The sequence below is a fragment of the Magnolia sinica genome, chromosome 7 (genome assembly GCF_029962835.1).
Source record: "Magnolia sinica isolate HGM2019 chromosome 7, MsV1, whole genome shotgun sequence".
Classification (NCBI taxonomy): Eukaryota; Viridiplantae; Streptophyta; class Magnoliopsida; order Magnoliales; family Magnoliaceae; genus Magnolia; species Magnolia sinica.
In genome coordinates, this window is record NC_080579.1 from 92419671 (window position 1) to 92442122 (window position 22452).

The window sequence follows — 22452 nt, forward strand, 5'->3', positions numbered from 1 at the left end:
CCTAAAATGGTATGAGAAACAAATATACGGAGATAATTTCTCAAAAACATCACAGCGGGCGGGCCCACCTGGTTGCCAGCGCAGGAACTTCCTGCAAGAGGCTTTCGCAGGAAATCCGCGTCACGCCTCACCATGGTAAATCGTTAGGATTAACCTCCACCGTTGGAACATCCGTGGGGCCACGAAAGTTTTGAAAGAGGCTAACATTTTCTTTTTTCGGTTCATCCCTGTAGGAATGAATTAATGGACGGCTTGGATGGCATATAAAATTAGGATGGACCCACAGATGTTTCAACCGTAGGCATCTCTGCCTTTCCTATGGTCTGGAAAAACGGATGGACGAGGTGGATTTCTCACAAACATCGCACCTAGCTTCCCGTCGCAGGAAAGGTTTCGCAGGCAATCCGCGTCCCGTATAAAATCCCTACTTGCAGTCCTCTTCCACGTCTTCTCGCAAAATCCGCCAAACGCCTCTCTCTCTCTCTCTCGAAAAGCTGAAAAACTCGCAATTAAAAAAAAAAAAAAAACAGAAACCCTAATAATAAAAGATAAGATCAATCAAACGGCGCTCCCATCTCGTCGATCTCGACCCTCCATTACTCATCCAACGATCCTTCTTTTCCACCATTTTATCACCTTTTGTCTCGATTTTTTTTTTTTTTTTCCCGTTTTTCCTTTCTTCAATCCATTCATTTCGATATCCAAACAAGGCCAATTCCTCCACTCTGCAGCAAAAAAAGGAGAGTTTATTTTTCGTTTCTTCTACGGTAGGGTTTTATGCCCTTTTTCTTTTGCTGTTTCTAGGGTTTTAGTATCTTTCTAGGGTTTTAGACTCATATCTAGGGTTTTAGGGTTCTTCCGATGGATGACATCGAGAAGGCGATTCTCTTCAGCTTCGATGAATCGGGGACTATCGATCCTGCCCTCAAATCGCAGGCGGCCTCCTACTGCCACCAGCTCAAGCAAACCCCATCCATTTGCCTCATCTGCATCGATCGCCTCTCCTTCACCAAGTTCGCCCAGGTCCAGTTCTGGTGTCTCCAGACGCTACACGAATCCTTGCGCCTGCGCTACTCCTCATTGTCCCCTGACGAGAAAACCCACATCCGCAAATCCCTATTCTCCATTGCTGCTCCACCACCTGACTCTCAGCCCGCAACTTCTGTCAGACTCTCCGATTCCCCTGCCTTCATCAAGAACAAGTTTGCACAGGTCTACGTGACCCTAATCTATTTTGAGTACCCATCGATATGGTCTTCAGCGTTTCTTGATCTGCTGTCAAGGCTTGTGGATGGCCCGCCACTGATTGACATGTTCTGTCGAGTTTTGAATTCGCTGGACGATGAGCTGATCAGCTTGGACTACCCACGGACTACGGACGAGATTGCTGCTGCGGCCCGCATCAAGGATTCGATGCGGCAGCAGTGTGTCCCACAGATTGTCCATGCATGGTACGACATTGTCTTTTCTTACAAGAATTCAGACCCTGATTTGGCTGCGGCCGTCTTAGATACGATGCGGAGATATATAACATGGATTGACATTGGATTGATTGCGAATAATGCTTTTGTGCCCCTGCTTTTTGAGCTTATTCTGCTTGACGGGCAGTTGGAGCAGCTACGGGCTGCTGCTGCAGGGTGCGTTCTGGCAATCGTCTTGAAGCGGATGGATCCCCAACCCAAGCTCTCGCTCCTGCAGAGCCTTCAGATCAGTAGGGTCTTTAATCTTGTTGCCGGGGATTCTGATTCTGGGTTGGTCTCAAAGCTGGCGGCTCTAGTTACTGGGTATGCAGCTGAAGTTCTAGACTGTTCTAAGCGTTTGGAATCTGGGGAGGCTAAGGGCATTTCCATGGAACTTCTCGATGAAGTCTTGCCCACCGTCTTTTATGTAATGCAGAGTTGTGAATTGGATTCGGCATTCAATATTGTCCAATTCTTGTCGAGTTATGTTGCCACAATGAAGACCTTGTTGCCTTTGAGAGAGAAGCAGTTCGTTCATGTGGGCCAGATATTGGAGGTGATCAGGGCACGAATATGTTATGATCCAGCATGCAGAGATAGTCTAAATCTGCCCGATAAGATTGGTCGAGAAGAGGAGGAGAGGATGATGGAATATCGCAAGGATTTGTTTGTATTGCTTCGTACGGTAAGCCGTGCTGCTCCGGATGTCACCCAGATATTTATTAGGAATACATTAACTAGGGTGATCAGTTCTTCTGAGAGGGGTGTTGAGGAGGTTGAAGCTGCTCTTTCTCTTTTCTATGCGCTCGGAGAGTCAATAGGTGAAGAGGGTATGCGGACGGGCAGTGGGCTGTTGGGAGAACTAGTCCCGATGCTCTTGTCGGCGCGCTTTTCGTGCCATTCGCATCGTGTGGTGGCGCTCGTGTATTTAGAGACAGTAACCAGATATGTGAAGTTCGTACAGGAGAATGCACAGTATATACCTCTTGTGTTGGCTGCCTTTCTTGATGAAAGGGGTATACACCATCCGAATCCCAATGTCAGCCGGCGGGCGAGTTATCTCTTCATGAGAGTTGTGAAATTGCTTAAAGCGAAGCTCGTGCCTTTCATAGAGAAAATATTGCAGGTATTTCAACTCTTAACCTTTTATCCATTTTTTTTTTCCCATTCTTTTGCTCCTCTTTTAGCTGCTCTGTTTTATAACCCTTTCCCTTTTGTTTTCTTTGTTTTGGTTTGTTGCGTTCAGAGTCTTCAGGATACAGTGGCTCGATTTACAGGTTTAGACTGGATATCAAAAGAGATAAAGTGCTCATCATCTGAAGATGGTAGTCACATATTTGAGGTATCACTTGATATCATCAATTTCAGTGAACTAATTTTTTTCCTCTATATTTCTAGTATAGAAGTAATTCTAAGATTCACGCAGCTCATGGATTCTATTGAGGGCAAATGGAGATATCTACTGTACATGTGGCACAAGATATTTTCTTCATTTCTGTTGATTTCATGGACTATCATCTTGATGGGCCAAATGTAAAAAGCGGATTGGGTTGTGGTAGCCATCTGATCAGTGCCATGCAAATGGATGCTTATGACGAGGTTAAGTGAAAAATTAGCAATTATGCACAGCAGAAAATTCTCAATGATTGGTCGGTTAGGATTGTCTAATCAGTGTGATTAATTGGCTATTGCCATCGATATAGTGGCCTGCTTGATCAATGATCCTGGTTTCCATTAGTCGCCACTGTTTGTAGAACTTCTGTGGAGGGTGCATTGTATCAGCAATTCAGCATTTATCTATCTTGCATGGCAATTCTTTGTTAGTGGTTAAGCCGCTCCATGTTTTTGAGCTACTTGATTTACATGTCTTCTTTTCCCCTTTCAATTAGGCAATTGGTTTGTTGATTGGAATGGAAGATGTATCACCTGAAAAGCAGTCAGAGTACCTTTCAGCATTGCTCATTCCTCTTTGTCGACAGGTTAAGTTGGAATTATTTGCTTTAATAGAATACCAGAATATGTTCTATTACTCAGAGGAACTTCATTTTGTTCTGAGAGCATCCTTTTGCTTATTTATTAGAATGATCTTGAAGATATTGGTATCATGCTCAATGCCAAATGATGATTGATATGTGTAGTCTGAAATTTCATTACATCAAACCAGGTTGAGTTGCTGCTCATGGATGCCAAAGTACAGAGTCTGGAAGAATCTTCTGCAAAAGTTGCCAGTATCCAGCAAGGAATCATGGCAATCAATGCACTGAGCAAGGTTCTTCTTCATCTTTAATCTCTGCATTATATATTTGCAATTTGTTACTAAGGCCATGGAGAAAAGCGAGTTGGGAGTTCTTTCAGTAGATTCTACAATCCACCCAGCAACCAAAAAAAGAAAAAAAAAGAAAAAAGAAAAAGAAAAAGAAAGAGCCACACAATATAAGGCCTGAAACAGAGTGTAAATTTTTTATTGTTTTTGTTTTTTGAAAGATCACAAAATTTTATTAAAACGAAAGCAAAACAACAACACCAAAAGCAAAAGCTATAACAAGAGGGGGGTGAGCAAGTGACCCAACTACAACCCAAGAAAGACCAAATCACATCTCTTTAACTTAGGAGCACAAGAAGCCCATTCTATGACAAGCGCTCTGGCCCTTTGAGAGGTGCCTTTGACTGATTTCGAAACATTTCTGAAACACCTTGCATTTCTTATCTTTCAAAAAAAATATCTAAAAAAAAACTTGCATTTCTTTCTTCCCAAATGGTCCACAAAATTGTGAGCGAAGCCATTCTCCAAAGCAATTTCTTCTCTTTCCCAAGGCCCACCCCATGCCAAGCAATCAAAAGGAGATCCACCAATTCAGGAACAGACCAGGCCACCTGAAAGTGACCCAGAAAATTTGCCCAAATCTGTCCCACTAAAGGGCAAAGTGTAAAAAGGTGATCCACTGTGATCCACTGTCTTCTTGTCGTGCTTGCACAGAATGCATGTATTAGGGATCACCATCGCTCTTTTTCGAAGGTTGTCAATAGCAAGGATTTTCTTCCTACCAACCGAAAGAACTATCTTTGAAGGAAACATTATAGCACCAAACGAACTTGGTGCACCCCATCGCCCCTAGATGAGCACCACCTCACCTAGGAGAATAGAAATATTTAATCGAGAACAATCCCGAATTGTCAACCCTCCACATCAGCTTATCTGGATCAGAGGTGGGTAGGGTAATGAGATGAATACGATCTAATAGAGCCACAAATTCATCAAAGGGTGTTTAGAGGTTATCAATAGATCTCATGTTTTTCTGAGCAGGACTCTTGTGGCCTGTTTGGATTGTACTGTAGGAAGAGAAAAGAAAAGAAAAGAAAAAGAAAAGGGTTTTCCATTTTTTGGACCCTTTGCATTGTTTGCACAGCAAAGGAAATAGTGAGATTGGAAATAGCAATCATTAGCCTTTTCCATACTCAACTTCATAAGCACAACTAGCTATCCAAACAAGACCCCCCAAAAATGCAATCTTTGGAAATCCATGTTTTGTAGAGCTCATGGAATTCACATGATTCTTTTCTTTTCTTTTCCTACAATCCAAACAAGTCCTTGACTTGAAACTTCTTTGAATTGACTTTTGATTCCAACTTGCCCACCAAGAAAACCTACCCTAACTTGACTTGGAGATAAAGAAACCCCCAAAAACCTATTCAAAGTGCACTTCTTGATTTACTTAAAAAGAAACCAACATTTCTAACAAACTCTAGAAGCTAAATTAGGAAATAAGTTTCCAAAACGTAGATGGTCAGGAAATCATGTCTAATGTGACTAATTTGTAACTGAATCAGCTCCCAACTTTAATCAAACCATTGTGTTATACACAGCTGATGTGTAACTAGGGTCCGAGTACTCTAGCCTCCCACTTGTGGGGCCCACTGCAGGCTGTGGACTTTATTTACCATTGCATGATCCCCATCTCCCCTTGGGTCTTGTATAGGATGCCATGTCAGGCCTCTTGGTTACTTCTTGGTGAGTTGATTTTCGGGTGCTTCACTTTTGAAGTGCTACAATAATTCATGTCTTGGTTGTGATTTTTCGTGTGCGATTAATAATATTGTAATTATGAATTCCATGAGAAGGGAATCTGACTTAAATCTTCTTCGATTCAGCTTAGCTAACTTGACTATCATGTTCCTAGTTTTCAGCTTTTGTATTGGTTTGAATTTTATTTAATTGGAATTTAATTTAGCTGAGACTGAGTAGTTCTTCCAGCCTCTACGACATTTCTAGTTCGCTCTTTTGAATATTGCGGGCATGGTCTTGTATCAAATGCAATTCATTGATTATCATGTGTTTGTTTGTGATTTAGGGCTTTAGCGAGCGGCTCGTTACAGCTAGTCGTCCTGCGATCGGTGCCATGTTTAAGCAGGTATGAGGAGACCATGCCTTTGTTTTTGTTTCTTATGGTTTATGATTGTATGAACTTCTGGAAGCATCCAATTGCATGTATAGGCTTCGGGTCTGTTTGGTTGACAGTCCTGAAATGAATTTCTAAAAAAATCTTATATGTGGAACTGAAAGGGACATTTATATTATAGCTATAAGACCAGCCATGCTTTTCAGGGCAGAATGGTAGGCAGTTAAGGGCAAGATGGTCATCGGATGAGTTTAGCACTGTAGCTGAAATGAGGATGTTGAGATGGATGAGCGGCAAGATGAGGAAGAATGAAATTAGAAATGAATGTGCTCGAGGGAACTTAGGAGTAGCACCAACAGGTAATAAGATGAGGGAAGTAGACTAGGATGGTTTGGTCATGTGCAATGGAGACCAAGAACTGTGTTGGTGCAAGTTGAAGGCTTTAAAAGGGCAAGGGGGATGCCCAAAAGGATGTGGCTGGAGGCAGTGTGACAAATATCACCGAGATTTAGAAAATCTCATGATAATATCATAATATCTCGGGAAATACACTAAATGATATTATCACAATATTATCACGAGAATTCAAAATTCTGTCATATTTTAAAATATCATGCTTTCATCGCGATATTAACTAGAAAAATGGTAAAAATTTAAGGACTTCGTTTTGCAAAATATATTTTTAAAATTTAAAATATTTTTATTTTCGCGAGATTTTCCTGATTATACATCGAGAAAATCCTCAAAAGTTTGAAAATCTTCGGAGAAATTGCTGAGAATGTGATGTGTCACTGTGGGTATAGTAAGGAAAGACTTGATGACCTATAGTCTAACTGAAGTTATGGCCCTTCATAAAGTGGAATAGCGAAGTGGGATTTGTGTAGGGGACCCAATTTTATATTGAATGGACTTTCCTTAGTTTTTTCCCACTGAATGTTGTCTGTTAACCATTTTTTACTTTTATCAATCACACGGCTAGAAACGTTTCATCAGTGTGGTCTTTGAATCATGGGCTATCTATGATACAAGACTATTAGATGAATGGTCTTGATTTTCCATCATTTTGATATGTGTCCAGCCATGTGTGCCATTGAAGGTACTGTCACAGGAGGCTAAGGGATATATGGTGATAGAGCAAGAATTGGGAGAGTGAGATAGCAAACCGTTTCTTTTCTAAAGAAAAAAAAAAGTTCATGCTATTTTATCTCCGTACAAGAATGGCCCTTTAATTTATTTCCAAGAATAATTTTTTTCTCTAACATGTCAGCCAAACATCTTTTTAACATATTAATGCAGGGGCATTTTCACACCAGGCTCGAGTGGGGTTGCCTGTGGGACGCAGGGGCATACTCGGGGTGGGCGGCCCATGTGAGGCGGGTGGCTCGTGTGAGGCGGTACCCATGTGATTTGGGGCCCACGAGGGGGGGTTCAGCCGAGGTCCTAATCCATGATATGTGGGGCTTGGGCTATGAGATAAATGGATTGATTTGCTATGCTCTAACAGTTCGAGCTTTTAGAGCAAGTGGTTAATTGTCCTGCATCACACATCTTAAAAAAAAAACCTTTTTAACAACTGCTTTGTGTAAAAGAAGTGTGGAGATGGAAATTAATCATTTTAAAGCGTCAACCAGACAGCCCCTTTTGGTTTCAGAAGTGGCTTTTGAATAATCCCCCTCCCTTTTTTTGGTCATTGTTTCAATTGCCATCTTTCATAAACTTCATGTAAACACATAATTTAGTTTCTATATGGATTTGTCCACCCTAAAAAAATCTTACGGGTTTGTCTGAATTCCAGACACTGGATGTCCTCCTGCAGATTCTTGTGGTGTTTCCTAAGGTCGAGCCTTTACGGAATAAGGTAAGAAGTGGATGGCCTTTTCCTTTGTTTACAAATTTGCCTTTAATGAGAGCATTAACTGATGCAAGCTTTTAAAAATGCAGGTCACATCGTTTCTCCACCGCATGGTTGACACTTTAGGTGCATCTGTATTTCCTTACCTTCCTAAGGCCCTGGAGCAATTGCTTTCTGAAAGCGAGGTACAACAACGACTCTCTTATTATTTGGCTTCTTACTTGATCTTTATCCTAAAACCGAAGGATGAGAAAGAATAAATTGCATGCCCTTGTCTTCTTTCTATAATTTCAAATATCCAGACCAATTTCCTTTTCTATGTCTAATTGTCTATTTTCTTTATGTTTTTCTCTCGTTTTGGAAACTATTGTGGTGAAGCACATAATAAGTGGTGGTGACTTGAAAATTCTTAGATGCTTTTGTTCTTTTCATGCTGAAAGTTTTGCCAATAGTCTTTTTTATTTTTATTTTTTAGAGGTTTCTGCTTTTGTGAACTTTGACAGTATCAATGTTCCCTTTCAATTGTCCATTTGACAATGCATGTCCAGTCTGGCAGTCCTATATCTCTCTTTTGCCTGCTTTAATAGGTGTTCAGAATGATGATACTAAATTTTTATGCCCTTGTTCTTTGATTTTGAATCGATAATTTGGTAATGCAAATTTTAGATGAGTTTTAGATCAAGTCTACCTCAGACCTACTTATTTCATGCTGTCCGTTTCTTGTGAATGTGAATATTGAACTCACAATATTGTTTCTCATCATTATGGCCTTGATTTTTTTGCACATGCTTTGATGTATAATAAGGTTGGACAAACCAAGAAGTCACATTCCCGGTAAGAGAGTTGAGCAGATTGGCACTTGGATTAAGTGGTCAGATTCATAGCTGGCAAAATTTAGCAAGGAACCTGAGTCCAGTGATGATTTAGCTAAGTCATAATTGGTCTAAATACTATTTTTTATTGTGTTTGGAGATGTGTTGGTGAGTTGGCTTGAGTAGTCTGTGAATTGAATTGGCTATAGCATGAAGTTTACGAGATCAGTGAATTGTAAATAACCCACGTGCTTGTCTACCATTCGATCTGGTCGTATCTAATTAACCATAGTTCGGTTTAACCTGAAAATTGGTCAGTCAGGACATCTCGACGTGCTCTATGAGATGGTTTGGTTAGATTTGACTGTGGATTTCCAGAGCTGAATCAGATGTTAATCTCGTTTTCAATGGATCACATTCGTTTGGGATCAGATTGGGTTGAAACTTTAACCCTAGCCATTTGGAATGCGTTGAAGACATCTAGTGGCTCAACTTGATCGATTGAAAGCCTTATCTAGGAGATTTGATCAAAACAGTCCATAGTTGTCGCACAGTGAGATTCAAGCCGCATAAGGTTTCTGAGTTTGTTTTTGGAAATCGTATGTGTCCTTTGATTACCTGATGTGTGCCGCATGTTTAGCCTGTTGTATGAATGTGTGATCTTAGTCACTTTGATCAAGACGATAATGCTACATGGGCCTCATGCATGATGTAGGACATCTCAAGCACCGTGGTCCTAGTATCATCAAATCATTCAAATAATTGTTGAAATCATGATCCATTGCATTATGAGGGACATACAACTCCCTTTATGGTTTGGATGATAGATTGTGCAAACCAATCAATAAAAGGGACAAGTCAGTTCCTTATGACTTGGAGCGTACTTTATTTTAAAGGGCCGCGGTGGTTGACATGTGATGTCATCGGGAGGCATGTATGGTCAATGGTGAGCATGGCATTGCTCATGGGTGCTTAGTTGGGATATTGCCAAAATGTGATTAATAATAGGATATTTGCTTCGTCGTGTTGTTACAGGCTTGGCCACGCCACAATATGTGATCTAAGGCTAAGTTTGGGGTATCCCTGTAGGTGTGTAAATGGGAACACAATCTCGGGCACATTCATCGAGATAGGTGCAGGATTGGCTTCCACATTACCTGGTGAGGCACACACTGTGGGTATGTCATAAATGGCCCTTCCTGGTGAACGACACTATTGAGTAATCAAAGTATGAATAATCCATGCGTATGACGTGAATTGTCCTCAAAGGCTTACAAACCCGGAGGGTGCATTGGTCATACACATGGTTGTGTGCCCTAATACAAGAGATGTGATGATAAAGTTCCTTGAATGTCTTTCGACATGCATTAGATTATAGTTTAGTGCATTGAGACTATGGATGGATGAGGCATATGGTTATGATAAGATGAGTTGTGCGGGAGTATTGACACTACAACTCGGTCCTCCCACATGACTGTCTGGTTCAATGTTTTAAATAGCTACGCTACGTAGCGTGTAGCTTATGCTACGTAGCATAGCATGGCCTTAATGCTACGTAGCTCATGAAAATAGCTTAAGCCATATGTAGCCTACACTACATGATAATTTGCATATGCTACATGCTACGTAACTATGCTTCATGCCATGTAGCTCGCAGGATGTTTTCAGTGATTTGTTACATTTTTCCATTTCCAATAAAAATTAGTTAAACGTTTTAATGCTTTTAGTAAAATAATATAAAAAGCAATATTAAATCAGTTTCATCGCTCTTCGTTTACCTTTATACTTAATCATTGCCCTTTCCTATTACTTTAGGTTCCATTTTGTTGCACCAAAAATCATGAAATTTTGTTGAATTTCATTATTAATCAGTCTAATTTGGTACATAATATCATGACATTGGTGTAACCAAGCACCTTGATAAAAAATCTAGTAGACTTGCGTGTAGATTACGCTACATGCTATGTAGCTTACGCCTCATGCTTCAAAGGAGTGAATGCTATGCTACACGCGATTCACTATTTAAAACACTGGTCTGGTTACCTTGGACTGCTTTGTGTAGTGAGAGTAGTTGAGTTGTGTAGGGGCACGACATGACAGGCTTAGTGTCTGTGTGCCTAAAATGCACTCCTTGACATAATACAAAAGGGACACTTACATAGATTAACCTAAGGTGTTAATTTAAACAGTGTCGAAGTTGCCTTTCGAAAAAAACAAAAAACAAAAAATCAAAGCTAAATGCCGTATATGAGATAATCACATTTTAGAAGCTCGTGGGCAAAAACTTCATAAAATGGTCAGAAAAGTTCGAATTTGCATTGACCTTGGAGTGGCAACTTTACATCATTCATAAGCTTCCCCTCTCTACCCTTCTGATAACGATGACAAATTTTTTTTTTTTATACTAATTACTAGAGCTGTACTCGAACCGAGCTAGCTCGGTTAGCTCGCTCGAATCGACTTGAAAATGCCCCATTCAACTTGGTTAGAAACTGAGTTCTAGCCGAGCCGAGCTGATTTTTTGAGCTCGAAAAAATTTTGAACTGAGTTCAAGCTTGCCCAAGCTTGACTCAACTCGGATCGAACCCCAACATGAATCGAACCAGTTTCGTGACTCGGTTACTTTGATATTGATGTTGCTCACCAAGTGTTTGATGAAATGACACAACGAAGTGTCTGCTGGTGGCAAAGAAGGTATGTATATGAAACAAATACCATTTTTTCTTGATTTTGATGTTGCCTACAAGGTGTTTGATGAAATATATGTAAACAGCTGCTGTTGTTTTACATACAGTGAGAAATTGAAAGTGTACTCCATGTGTCCATGTGTTTATGAAAATGTCGTACAGGCTCGATCTCGGCTCGAACCGAGCCGAGCTGGCTTGTCAGGCTCGAGGACTGAGTCGAGTATACACACCGGCCTTGATTATCAATGTGCTTTGCAATCAGTTGTAGAACACGATGAATGCGAGGAACATTTACCTTCGTCCGAAGGGGATGTTTGATTTCCAAGTCGTGTTGCCCATGTACAAGCCCCTCGGGAGGAAATTGTACAACACAAAACTCAAGGATGGCACTTTAGTTAGCTAACATGTTATGAAGATGTTTGAAATTGCCAACGAGCTCAAGCCGATTAGGGATGCCAAAGAGGAAGCCAAAGCGGTGAATGTGATTCTCATGCTTGACGCCTATGTACACCAAGTTCATAGATAACTACAATATGGATGAGCTGAAATACTTAAGATACAACTCCATACACAATGGTGCTTTATGAAGCCAACGATGGAGGCACGGGATGTCGCATGCTACACACTTAATTGAGGGACCCTTTGACGGCAAGCCCAATCCTAAGAAGCGCTGGGAGGGGCGATGAACAAGGGAATATGGGAAACAACCCTAAAGAAGTAGGTGATCCTGTAGGTAGAGCTGGGCATCGAGTTGAGTCGGACCGGTTTAGGGCTGACTCGACTCGATCTTGTTTTGAAATAGGCCTGACCTAAACTCGACTCGACTCGTTACTGAGTCCAGCATGCCTGAACTGATCCGAGTTCGGATCTGGCATGGACTAATCCGGACCGAGTTTGACCCGGTCAAAACTATCGAAATCGGTTCGAGTTGGCACTGATTCAGAGAGAGAGAGAGAGAGAGAGAGAGAGAGAGAGAGAGAGAGAGAGAGGAGGGTGGTGATGGTGGCGGGTGGTTGCCGGGTTTGGAAGAGGTGGGAGGGAGGAGGAGGAGGGTGGTGATGGTGGTGGGTGGTTGCTGGGCTTGGAAGAGGAGAAGGATGAGGGAGGGAGAGAGATTGGGATCAGGTCGGGGTGGGTTCCGAGTCGGCGTATAGTGTTAGAAATACTTAGAAATTAGGGTTCACACACACACACACACCCACCCACCCAAATCTGAGTCGAGTCGGGTCTGACCGGATCGAGTTCCGGGTCGAGTTACTAGGTAACTTGATCTCGACTCGGTTTGAGTTCGAATTAGGCGAAGCCTACTTGGTTCGTACCGACTGACCCATTCGGTTCGGGTCGAGTCAGTTTTGAAAGAGTCGAACGAGTCGAGTCATCCGGTGCCCAGCTCTACCTGTAGGTAAATAGCGTAACAGAAAGTGGAAGGGAAAGGGCTTTTGTGTAAATCGTGCAAAGGAAAGTGGAAGGGGAAGGACAACAACAAGAAATGATGGTGATACTGTAGAAACCCGATGCACTTTAAAAATGAGTGCACTACATATAAGAAGCACCTCGCTTGAGAGGCAACTGTAGGTATGAGTCTCTCATTTCACTTATCTAAGGGTCTGTTCGGTCCGTGGGATTAAATGGTATGAAATTGTATTAGATGGGATTAACACCATTATTGCACAATGATTGTATGCTTGGAAATACCATGGTATTTTGGCCATCCAATTCCCATGTTTGGGATAACATTCTTGCTATGGGAAAAACACTGGATTAAGCAAAATCCCATTTAGTGGACCATGGAATTGTAATCAATGAACCAAATTCATGGATTGTAATCAACGAACCGGCGTTTGGGGAGGATGAGAAAGGTTGGGATTAGGTGGGATGGAATTACATTTGGTCCCATGTGGAATTTCCATGGATTTTGAAATCCACTACATGTTGGTTCGTTGGTTAAAATTCCATGAAAACACGTGTATCAATGTAGGGCCCATGTGTAGTGGATTTCAAAATCCATGGAAATCCCGCATGGGACCAAATGTAATTCCATCCCACCTAATCCCAACCCTTCCCATCCTCCCCAAATGCCGGATGGAATTTGCACGGTCCCAAATGTAATTCCATCACACCTAATCTCATCTAATACCATGCGCCAAACGCCTCTTAAGATCCCATGAATTGATGCTTCATGTTATATGATGAATTGTTAAAAATTAAAATTTGATCATGCCAATGTAGAGGGTCAAAGGGGCATGATGGAAAGTAAAGTGAGGAAGAGTGTGCATAGTCTAGGAGCAAAGGAGTAGCTTGAGGACTAGGAGTAGCGTGCAGAGTAAGTCGAGGACTAGGAGTAGCGCGCGGAGTAAGTCGAGGACTAGGAGTATTGGCGTTGGAGTAAAGCACATGGAGGACTTGGTTCAGGGTCTATGACCCTAGTTACATACAATAGTTTGGTTTAAAACTATTCTGGTTACAATTTGTTTGAGAAATGGTGGTTTGATCATGTGATTCTATCATAAGACGCCCGAGTATAAAAGATCTTGGTGAAAGATAGGTGTAGATGCCTCATGGGGATGCCTAGGATGATGGAATTAGGAGAGCTTGGTACATTAAAGTGAATCCAATCATTGTACATGTCGTGATCCTTGTGAGAGGATATTCATCACCACCCATGTGCTAGGTGATAGGGGTGTAGAGTTGAAGCTTTGGATGTATCACAAGGTGATACTTTATGAATCACAGAAGAGACTATTTCCATAAGACACAATAGCTTGTAGTATAAATGATGATATATTGATCTCGCCTTGATCATTAGCACTAGGAATGAAGATGTTGATTACACCGGATGTGATAGAGGGTTATATGTTCATTTTCTTACCATGGTATTGGTTGGTTTGAGGGTGTTACTCAGATGATACTAACCTAGTAGTATCACTTAAGGATGGATGCTAATTGGCATGGATAGTCCGTTCACATTGGATCCCATAGTTGTTCCTTTCCATTGAGAATGGATAGTCTGCCCACACTAGATCCCATGGTACTGGATCCCATGGTGAGTTGTTCCTTGCCTCTCGGTTGATGGGAATATGGTATACTTCGTGTATCGGATGTGACTTGAGATGGGAAGTCTGAGCCAGTGGGGGGAAAATGGACATTGTAATCATCTTGGCTTAGGGCTTGTACTGGAGAATGTTCTTGTTAGAACAACCTTAGTTAATGTATACCACTAGGTCCACTTGCGTGGATGTGTGGCTTCTCATGGTGATGTGTTAGATACTAGATTGCTTATGTCACTCTTATCCTATGTTAACACTGTCGGATTTGGCGTGAGATATGCTGGTTAGTTCCATGATGATTTGAGTGTGGAGGATACACAAGTTAGTCTCTTAGTGGATCATGGAGTTCACAAGCGAATTGGAGTTGTTAGATGATTGGGTTATGATCGGGGTTAAATCTAGAGCTGTACACGAGCTGAACCGAGTCGAGCTTGGCACAGCTCGACTCGGCTCGGCTACCAGATGACCCTAGCTCGAACTCGGCTTAGCTCGGTCCTCGAGCCTGATTGGCCAGCTCGGCTCGGTTCGGTCAACATCTCGGGCCAGTTCGAGCCAAGATCAAGCTTGTGCGGCATTTTCTCAAACACGTGGAGTGCAACTTCAATTTCTCATGGTATGTAAAACAACAACAACAATTTACAAGTATTTCATCAAACACTCAGTAGGCAACATCAAAATCAAGATACAAGGGTATTCGTTTCATATCCATACCTTCCTCGCCACCAGCCGACACTTCATTGAGTAATTTCATCATACACTTGGTGAGCAACATCAATATCAAAATAACCGAGTCACCGAACTGGTTCGATCTGAGTTCGATTTGAGTTGGGGTTCGATTTGAGTCGAGTTGAACTCGGGCACGCTCAAACTCAGCTTGAAATTTTTTCAAGCTAAAAAAACAGCTCGACTTGGCTCGAACTCAGTTTCGAACTGAGCCTTTTTGAGTCGAGCAAGCTAACCGAGCTAACTCGGTTCTTGTACAACTCTAGTTAAATCCATGCTATAGATGTGACAACTGTAGGGCTAATATTGTGCACAACTATTTTTGGTTTGTGGTTAGTTGTGGATGTTAGACAATGAAAGTTATCATTAGAAAGACTGTGGACTTTAAGAGGACCAATATGGCTCCTTGTTTCTCTTGGCTCAGAAGTCCTATTTAACATATTTGCTTAATGGATTTGAGCACGGATTGGTTTTAAGGTAAGTGGGAGGTTGTTGGAGTCGTGCCTAAGAAAACCAATGCGGGCATAATCCACTAGTTATGTGGATGTGAAAATGATGATCTCAGCCATAGATCATGATGACCAAGTGTCTTAGATGGACATATTTCTATGCCTTTGTTAATATTGGAGGTACCTTAAACATACATGTTACATGGGTTTAGGAGTTATTCCTTTGGTTGTCCTTAGGAACTTGAGATTGGATATAACAGTCACTGGCCATTGGAGAGTTGTGGCTATGGATTTTAGTACCTTGCCATACCATGACCATCTAGCAAGTTTTAGCACGGATATGTGGTTTGTTATCATCGCATGATGATGGACATGGTAACCTTGTGTGAGGGGACGTGCATGAGTCAAGATGGAGAGTCTGCACCATCGGGCATGCCCTCCCCCACATGGGAGTGTGAGTGTACCATGGATATAGGATCTAGTTATGGACCTATTGGACACTTACATTAGTGGATCGAGGTCAAGTCACTAGCTTGGGGGCCCATTTGCCTAGACTATGATTGACTAAAGGTTGTATTGGAATCCGATTGATTCTTATACCTGAGGATGTGTGAGGGTCAAGGTCTTAATTGTATGAGGGGAGGAAAATGGCACTTCTCGGTGCCAACCCCCCTAATTTATATGTGCTTTGGCTCGCTTTGCAAGGTCATCGTGTGGCTAGTAAAAGTGGGTTGGTTGGGCGCATCTATTAGGGTTTGTTGATTCTTGCATGGGCCAATAAGGGATCCGCCGGTTTCCTATGGACTTGTTTATGGTATTGATTGGAGAGATAGATGTTCTTCAAGGGGTTTTTCCGCTGGGTGCAATACTTAAAAAGGTTTTAAAAGACTTTAGAGATGGTTTTAATCGTTAAACTTTTGTTTTGACTGTTAAAAAAGTTTTGATCGCACTTGATGATAATCTAATGGTCCACCACATTTGAATCGGCATGGGCAATGGGTTTTTGGTGGATGGCCATGGCAGTGGAGGGAATGGATAAAATATATATGTACGGATAACATAGGATTCTGGGATTCCAGGGTTCCATTCATGTAGGGATTATGAAAAGCTGTAGGGTGGCAGAGTACTGTAAGTGGTATACTCCTGAAAAACTTATCCCTTACAAATAGATTGTTTCCTAGAAGGGAGAGGTGAGTGAGATCACATCTCATCCCTCCATCTCTCCTTCATGCGTATGTACATGTGTGGTCAACTTGGGCGTGTGGACGTGCATTTCCCTTGACCCTACACCGTAGGTTGACGTGGAGCTCTGTACTCTCCTTCAATTAGTATAGATTGAGGAGGGACTTCCTAGTTTGGAAGATCTGCATTGACGGATTTAGTTTCTACATCGCGCGCACTTGATTAAGTTGGAATCTAAACTGCTCATCCCTCGTTTTCATTTTTAGAAATATGTGATTATCAATGATGGGGATCCTTAGGGCAAATTATTAAATCTGAATTTTTGAAAAAATCTTAAATTCTGATGCGTTTCATAAAATCCAACATCTGACCCATCTAAATAAATGTTTTCATGTCTAATTGCGAGCATACTTTGTAAAACATAAACAAATCTTTGGCAATGCATGAATAAGGTTTGGTTTGCATTTCGTGGACAATTGCCGGGACCTTAGGTGATGCGTAGCTAATGGGGTGATTTCCTAGGCCATATGGCCTGAAATCTTGGTGGTTGCCTGGGCCTATAAAAGTCTAGGTGGAAAGTCTAGGTGGAAGGCGTAGGCCCAGTAATCTAGGTGATCACTTCAATTGCTAATTTGCTATGGTCCAGGCTTGTAGCATTCTGGGGCTGAGCATGTTATTATTTCTTGATTTTTTCTAGGTGTACTAGTATACTCCATTGTACATCTTTTTTGTATGTTTGTGGGACACTGCACCTTGATGCATTTTAGTGAAGATCTTATAATTTCTTTCAATCTCACGCACATATGCTATTCCCTTTCTTCTACACAGTTCTATTCAGTTTGAATAAAGTTGTAGTGGATATTTTTGTGAAGAGCAGTAGCCAGTATGAGTAATTCTGTTGGATGAACATGTTCACAACCTACTTGCTTCTTTGTTTCCCCAACTGATGGTTTCTTTCTGTCTTGACACCGTGTATTACCTTTTAACGCTGAACTTTCACTGATTGCAGCCAAAACAAATGGCTGGTTTTCTCGTATTAATCAATCAGCTTATATGCAAGTTTAATAGTTCACTACGTGATATTCTGGAGGAGATTTTCCCTGCTATTGCTAGTAGAGTATTTCACGTTCTCCCAACGGATGCATTTCCATCAGGACCTGGCAGCAATACTGAGGTAATGGGATCTGTTAACTTGGTAAGATGTCAATGCACCTGAGTCATTTAATCCTGCATGCTTATTTATTCCAAATTTCCAACATGCACTACATATGTTTGAAAACTGTTAAATTTCCAATGCATTTCTCGGCTTTTACCATTCATCTTATAGTGAGCTAAAATTTTAAGGGTAATGTTGTTCACTATTTTAGCATGCATACTTTTGGCAAGTTAGTAGACAACATTATCGGAATTTCTAACCACGTTCTCGCCTATTGATATTGGCCAAGGGTTTGCCCTTAGAAAAGTTTATGATTTTCAAATGGAAGTGTTTAGGAACTCAGTTTTCTTTATTGTTTTGAAGACTTAAGCTATCATGTCATGTACAGTTATATCATATACTGCTATCATGTGTAGCCCGTGCCTTTGGCATGTGGAGTTGTTGGATCCTTGGTTGCACAATCCTTCTAACTAGGTGCCGCTCCTGCTTCGAATCGTGCTTCGGATTTGTGCTCTCGCTTCTGCTTCCTCACTGTTTATACTTGTAAAATTTTGAAACTGACGCTTCCCTGCTCCCACTCTTGAATCTGTTGCACTTGTGCAAATTTAGGTTGATCATCTCTTCATACTCCGCGAATTCTTGTCAATTATACAGTGGAGGTTTTTAGATATATTTAAGATATTGTAGGTGATGCCTTGGTGAATGGAGGACTTCCTGTGGGGATGGATGGGGGTTGTAAGGGTCCAAAAAACAACATCCTTTGGAGGCTTACCATGCTGGTGGGCTATGCTCTATCTGGGCATAAGAACAGAACATTTCACAAACAATTTCTTTGCTGGAAGGTGTTCTGGGAAGTAAGTGAAAGGTGGTAGCTTGGGCCAAGTGCCCTTAGGGTATTTGCCAATCATCTTTTGGGTTCGAAGGAAGTTGGAGTGTAGGAGTCTTTTGTGATCTGGACTGATAATTGCCTTATCGTTTCCTCTGTTATTCCTCAAGTGTATCCCTTTCATTTTTCTTTAACAAAATTAACTGACTCTTTGAAAAAAAGAAAAAAAGAAAACCATCTGGTTGGATAGCATTTTGATATTTCGTTGTTGAAATAACAAACAGGCATTGTTTGAAGTATGAGTATTGCACTATATGTTCACCCTTTGGATAAGGAGATATTGTGGGGAACATCAGAAAATATCGCATCTATCGTGTAATGTGTCGCAGTCTGAGGAAAACATTGATTACACACTAGGGAGAATGGTGGAAATTTTCAGTGAAACTTTAGGAATGCTGTAAGACGCATGACTACACATTTTGTCCAGAGGACAAAGCAATGTGCGACAGACAAAACTATGATCTCAAATCCCTGTCCAATCTTGATTTCTCCACCGAATTTGTGTTTTTATGAGAAACCACTAGAGTGAAGTTGTTAAAACACAACTACAAAGATGATTCTCAAAATAATTTGGGCAAAAATAGTTTTTTTTTTTCTTCGAATTTTTGCTGGTTTCAGTTGAATTGTGCCAAATGTTGACGACATATCTGCAAAATATTGGGAATATCGCACAACACACACACTCACCCATGCACCGGCATTTATTGATGATACATGGGAATATTTGTATTCCTGGATGGTTTTGTATCATTGATCTGCCAAAAAATATGGCCTAATGCATTTGATACATTGAATTCTGGAAACAGGTATGTTCGGGTTAATTTAAGTATGAAATCTATGTTATCCGATAATAAAATCTGATAGCTCATACCTAATAAGGTTTGGGCGAAGGGTCTTCACCATAGGATTGCTCGCTATAGGTGAGGGTTCGATTTCCCTCCTTGGCTTTACCCGATACATGTGGTTGTGGGTGATTGCGTGTATCTGCAGGGATTAGTCTCACTTCAAAAAAGAGGGAGGTGGGGACACCCTGTGTCTTCAAAAAAATAAATCTGATAGGTCATAAAAAAAATTCTACTTCATCTGTTGATACTAAGGTCTGATTGACTTGCTTTTGGTGGCACCATATGACCAAAAAAATCTGTTCTTTTCATACGTCCACTTGTTTCAAAGAAACATTAGCTTATCGATAGACCCTTTTCCGCAAGACAATTATAAGAAAGGACTGGTGTTTGCAGCTGTGTCACCTATGAAAACTGAAACACTGGCAGAAACTAATCTATAATGGCATTAACCAGAATGCTGAAATCCAATGCCCCAATGTCACCATCTGAACTTTTCTTAGGTGGCATTATTGTTTTTGTTTTTAATCACTCCTTCATTGGCCTTGTATTATGGATTTTATAGGAAATTCGAGAGCTACAAGAGCTTCAGCGGACACTGTATACGTTTCTTCATGTTATGACCACACACAATCTGTCTTCAGTTTTCCTTGCCCCTAATAGCAGGGGGTATTTGGATCCAATAATGCAGTTGCTTTTTCATACTTCTTGCAGTCATAGGGATATACTTGTAAGGAAGGTGCGTATAATAATTCACACCCCCCCCCCCCCAAATGGTACTTAAATTTGCATGTTTGATCTCCTATGTGCCTCTGTTGCAGGCGTGTGTACAGATATTCATTAGATTGATTAAAGACTGGTGCACCCAATCCAATGGTGAAGAAAGGGTAATTTGCTTTCAGTTCTTTCCTTTGGTTAAGTAGCAGAGATGGGAACTTAATATCTTACCAGTGATTATTTTGTACTAAGTTTTTCCTATAAAATTCTCAGGTACCTGGTTTCCAGACCTTTATCATTGAGACTTTTGCAACCAACTGTTGTTTATACAGTGTCCTCGACAAGTCTTTTGAGTTCCGTGATGCAAACACTGTAAGCTCACATTGCTTATTATGCTTAAGTTCATTATTCTTCATTCTCCATTTGTTGCCATATCTCATGTTATTGAAGTTCAATATACCTCTATTTTTGGGAATTAAGTTCAATATTCTTGCATCCTTTAAATCTCGTTGTAATCTAGGTTCAATCCTGTAGCTCTAGTAGATGGCACTCCAGGCTACAATCTTGATTTTTGTTCCAATCCCTGCTGCCTTAGCATAATTTGCTCAGTTCTCTTACTTTTGTGTGATGCTCTTGAACAGTTGAACCCTTAAACTTCATGCCAGCTGAAGTGGTTTGTTATACGTAGAGGCATTATACAAGCGGGGCATGTTTCAGTTATCCAAACCATTGGTGCCATAGGGACCACTGACTGTGCCATGCAAATATTTTCCAGATTGAAGATCCTAGCTGTTGAATTGCTTTCTTTTGTTGATTGTTAACTGTTTCTGTATTTTTATCCTAACTGTATTTGCTAGCCAGCAATTAATTGGATGGGTTTTTTCCCCCTCTGGGAATTGGTGGTGCATGTGGCCATCACATGAAGCCTATTGTATCAATGGCTTGGTTCAATGAACCATGGTTCCCAATTGCACAAACTGAAAACCAAAGTGAAGGTAGACATGTTGGGTAAAGTCCTGCATTGTATATTACCTTGTAAGTCATAACTGTGATAACACTAGTGTTTGTCATGAATAAGCTCGACTGCAGCATTTATGCTCGCAACATGTACCATTGGATGGTCCAATTTTTGTACTCGAATTCTGGTTGAAAAATCCTGCAAACTGAAAATATGAAAGCAGAACTGATAAAATATAAGATAAGGTAGCGTTCAGGTGTACCCAGTGTTCGAGTTGTTGGTATCGCTACAAGTTTCGCTGGCCGGAGATAAAGATATAATATCGTTATCGCTGATAATATCGCCGATAACTGGAAATGCAGGGAAAATGGGGGAAACATAGAGAAAATGGTGGAATTTTTCAGTGAAACTTCAGGACATGCCTAAATACACATATTTACATATTCAAGAATGAAAAAATTGCAAAAAGAATGCATTAAATTAGAAGTTCCATTTAATGGGGGCTAAAAGGCATGCGTTGTCACAAAAATCACTCAAATAGTAACCAAAATAAATTTATATAATACAAATGCAACTATAGTACAATAATTAAGATACGTAAAATTAAATGAACTAACAAAGCATACCTTTTTTGCCATCCCTCATCCTTGCATGGAGTGATGAGGTGGCTTGTAGTCATCGTCTAAATCTTGATCGTAGGACCCACCTCAATGTATGCATTGTATATCCACGATGTTCATCTATTTTGCCGGCTTATTTTAGGGTGTGGACTAAAAAATAAAGTAGATACAAATTTTGTGTGGACCACGCCATAGGAAACATTGGTTAATGACCATTAAAAACCTTTTGTGGGCCACATAAGTTTTGGATCGAGCTGATATTTGTGTGTGTGTGTGTGTGTGTGTTTTTTTTTTTTTTTTTTTTTTTTTAAATTCTTTTCATTCAGGTCTGTTTAGGTCTGTTTGACCTTATCAATAGCTTAGATGGTCAAAAAATATTACTGTGGACCTTAGGAAAATTTTAATGGTAGGCATTCAACCACTATTTCCTGTAGTGTGGAAGACCTATAATTTATATCTTCTTAATTTTTTTAAATCACGCCTTAACAAGTGGGCCCTATAGGCACCCACGCCACTGGTTCTGGGGTCACACCCAAGTCACACACTCTAATGAAGATTAGGTGCAAACTCACATGAGACGATGTAACCCTTAGTGTGGGGACTACCTTGATGTATGTCTTCTATATCCATGCTGTCCATCCAATTTTTAAGATTATTTTAGGTT

General features: G+C 40.8%; 1 protein-coding gene across 3 annotated transcripts in view; it reads left to right on the forward strand.

The window, feature by feature from the left end:
• The first annotated feature begins 361 nt into the window (after positions 1-361).
• LOC131251719 (exportin-T) overlaps positions 362-22452 on the forward strand; it is a 28091-nt gene continuing 6000 nt past the window's right edge. Inside the window, exons 1-11 of one of the 3 annotated variants that reach the window (XM_058252629.1) lie at positions 362-2586; positions 2707-2802; positions 3350-3439; positions 3625-3729; positions 5810-5869; positions 7653-7715; positions 7799-7894; positions 17619-17783; positions 20059-20232; positions 20315-20380; positions 20484-20582. In XM_058252629.1, coding sequence (XP_058108612.1) covers positions 862-2586; positions 2707-2802; positions 3350-3439; positions 3625-3729; positions 5810-5869; positions 7653-7715; positions 7799-7894; positions 17619-17783; positions 20059-20232; positions 20315-20380; positions 20484-20582 — 2739 coding nt within the window. In that variant the 5' untranslated portion in view covers positions 362-861. The remainder of the gene's footprint in view (positions 2587-2706; positions 2803-3349; positions 3440-3624; positions 3730-5809; positions 5870-7652; positions 7716-7798; positions 7895-17618; positions 17784-20058; positions 20233-20314; positions 20381-20483; positions 20583-22452) is intronic. The other 2 variants (XM_058252628.1, XM_058252626.1) reach the window with 2 other exon arrangements.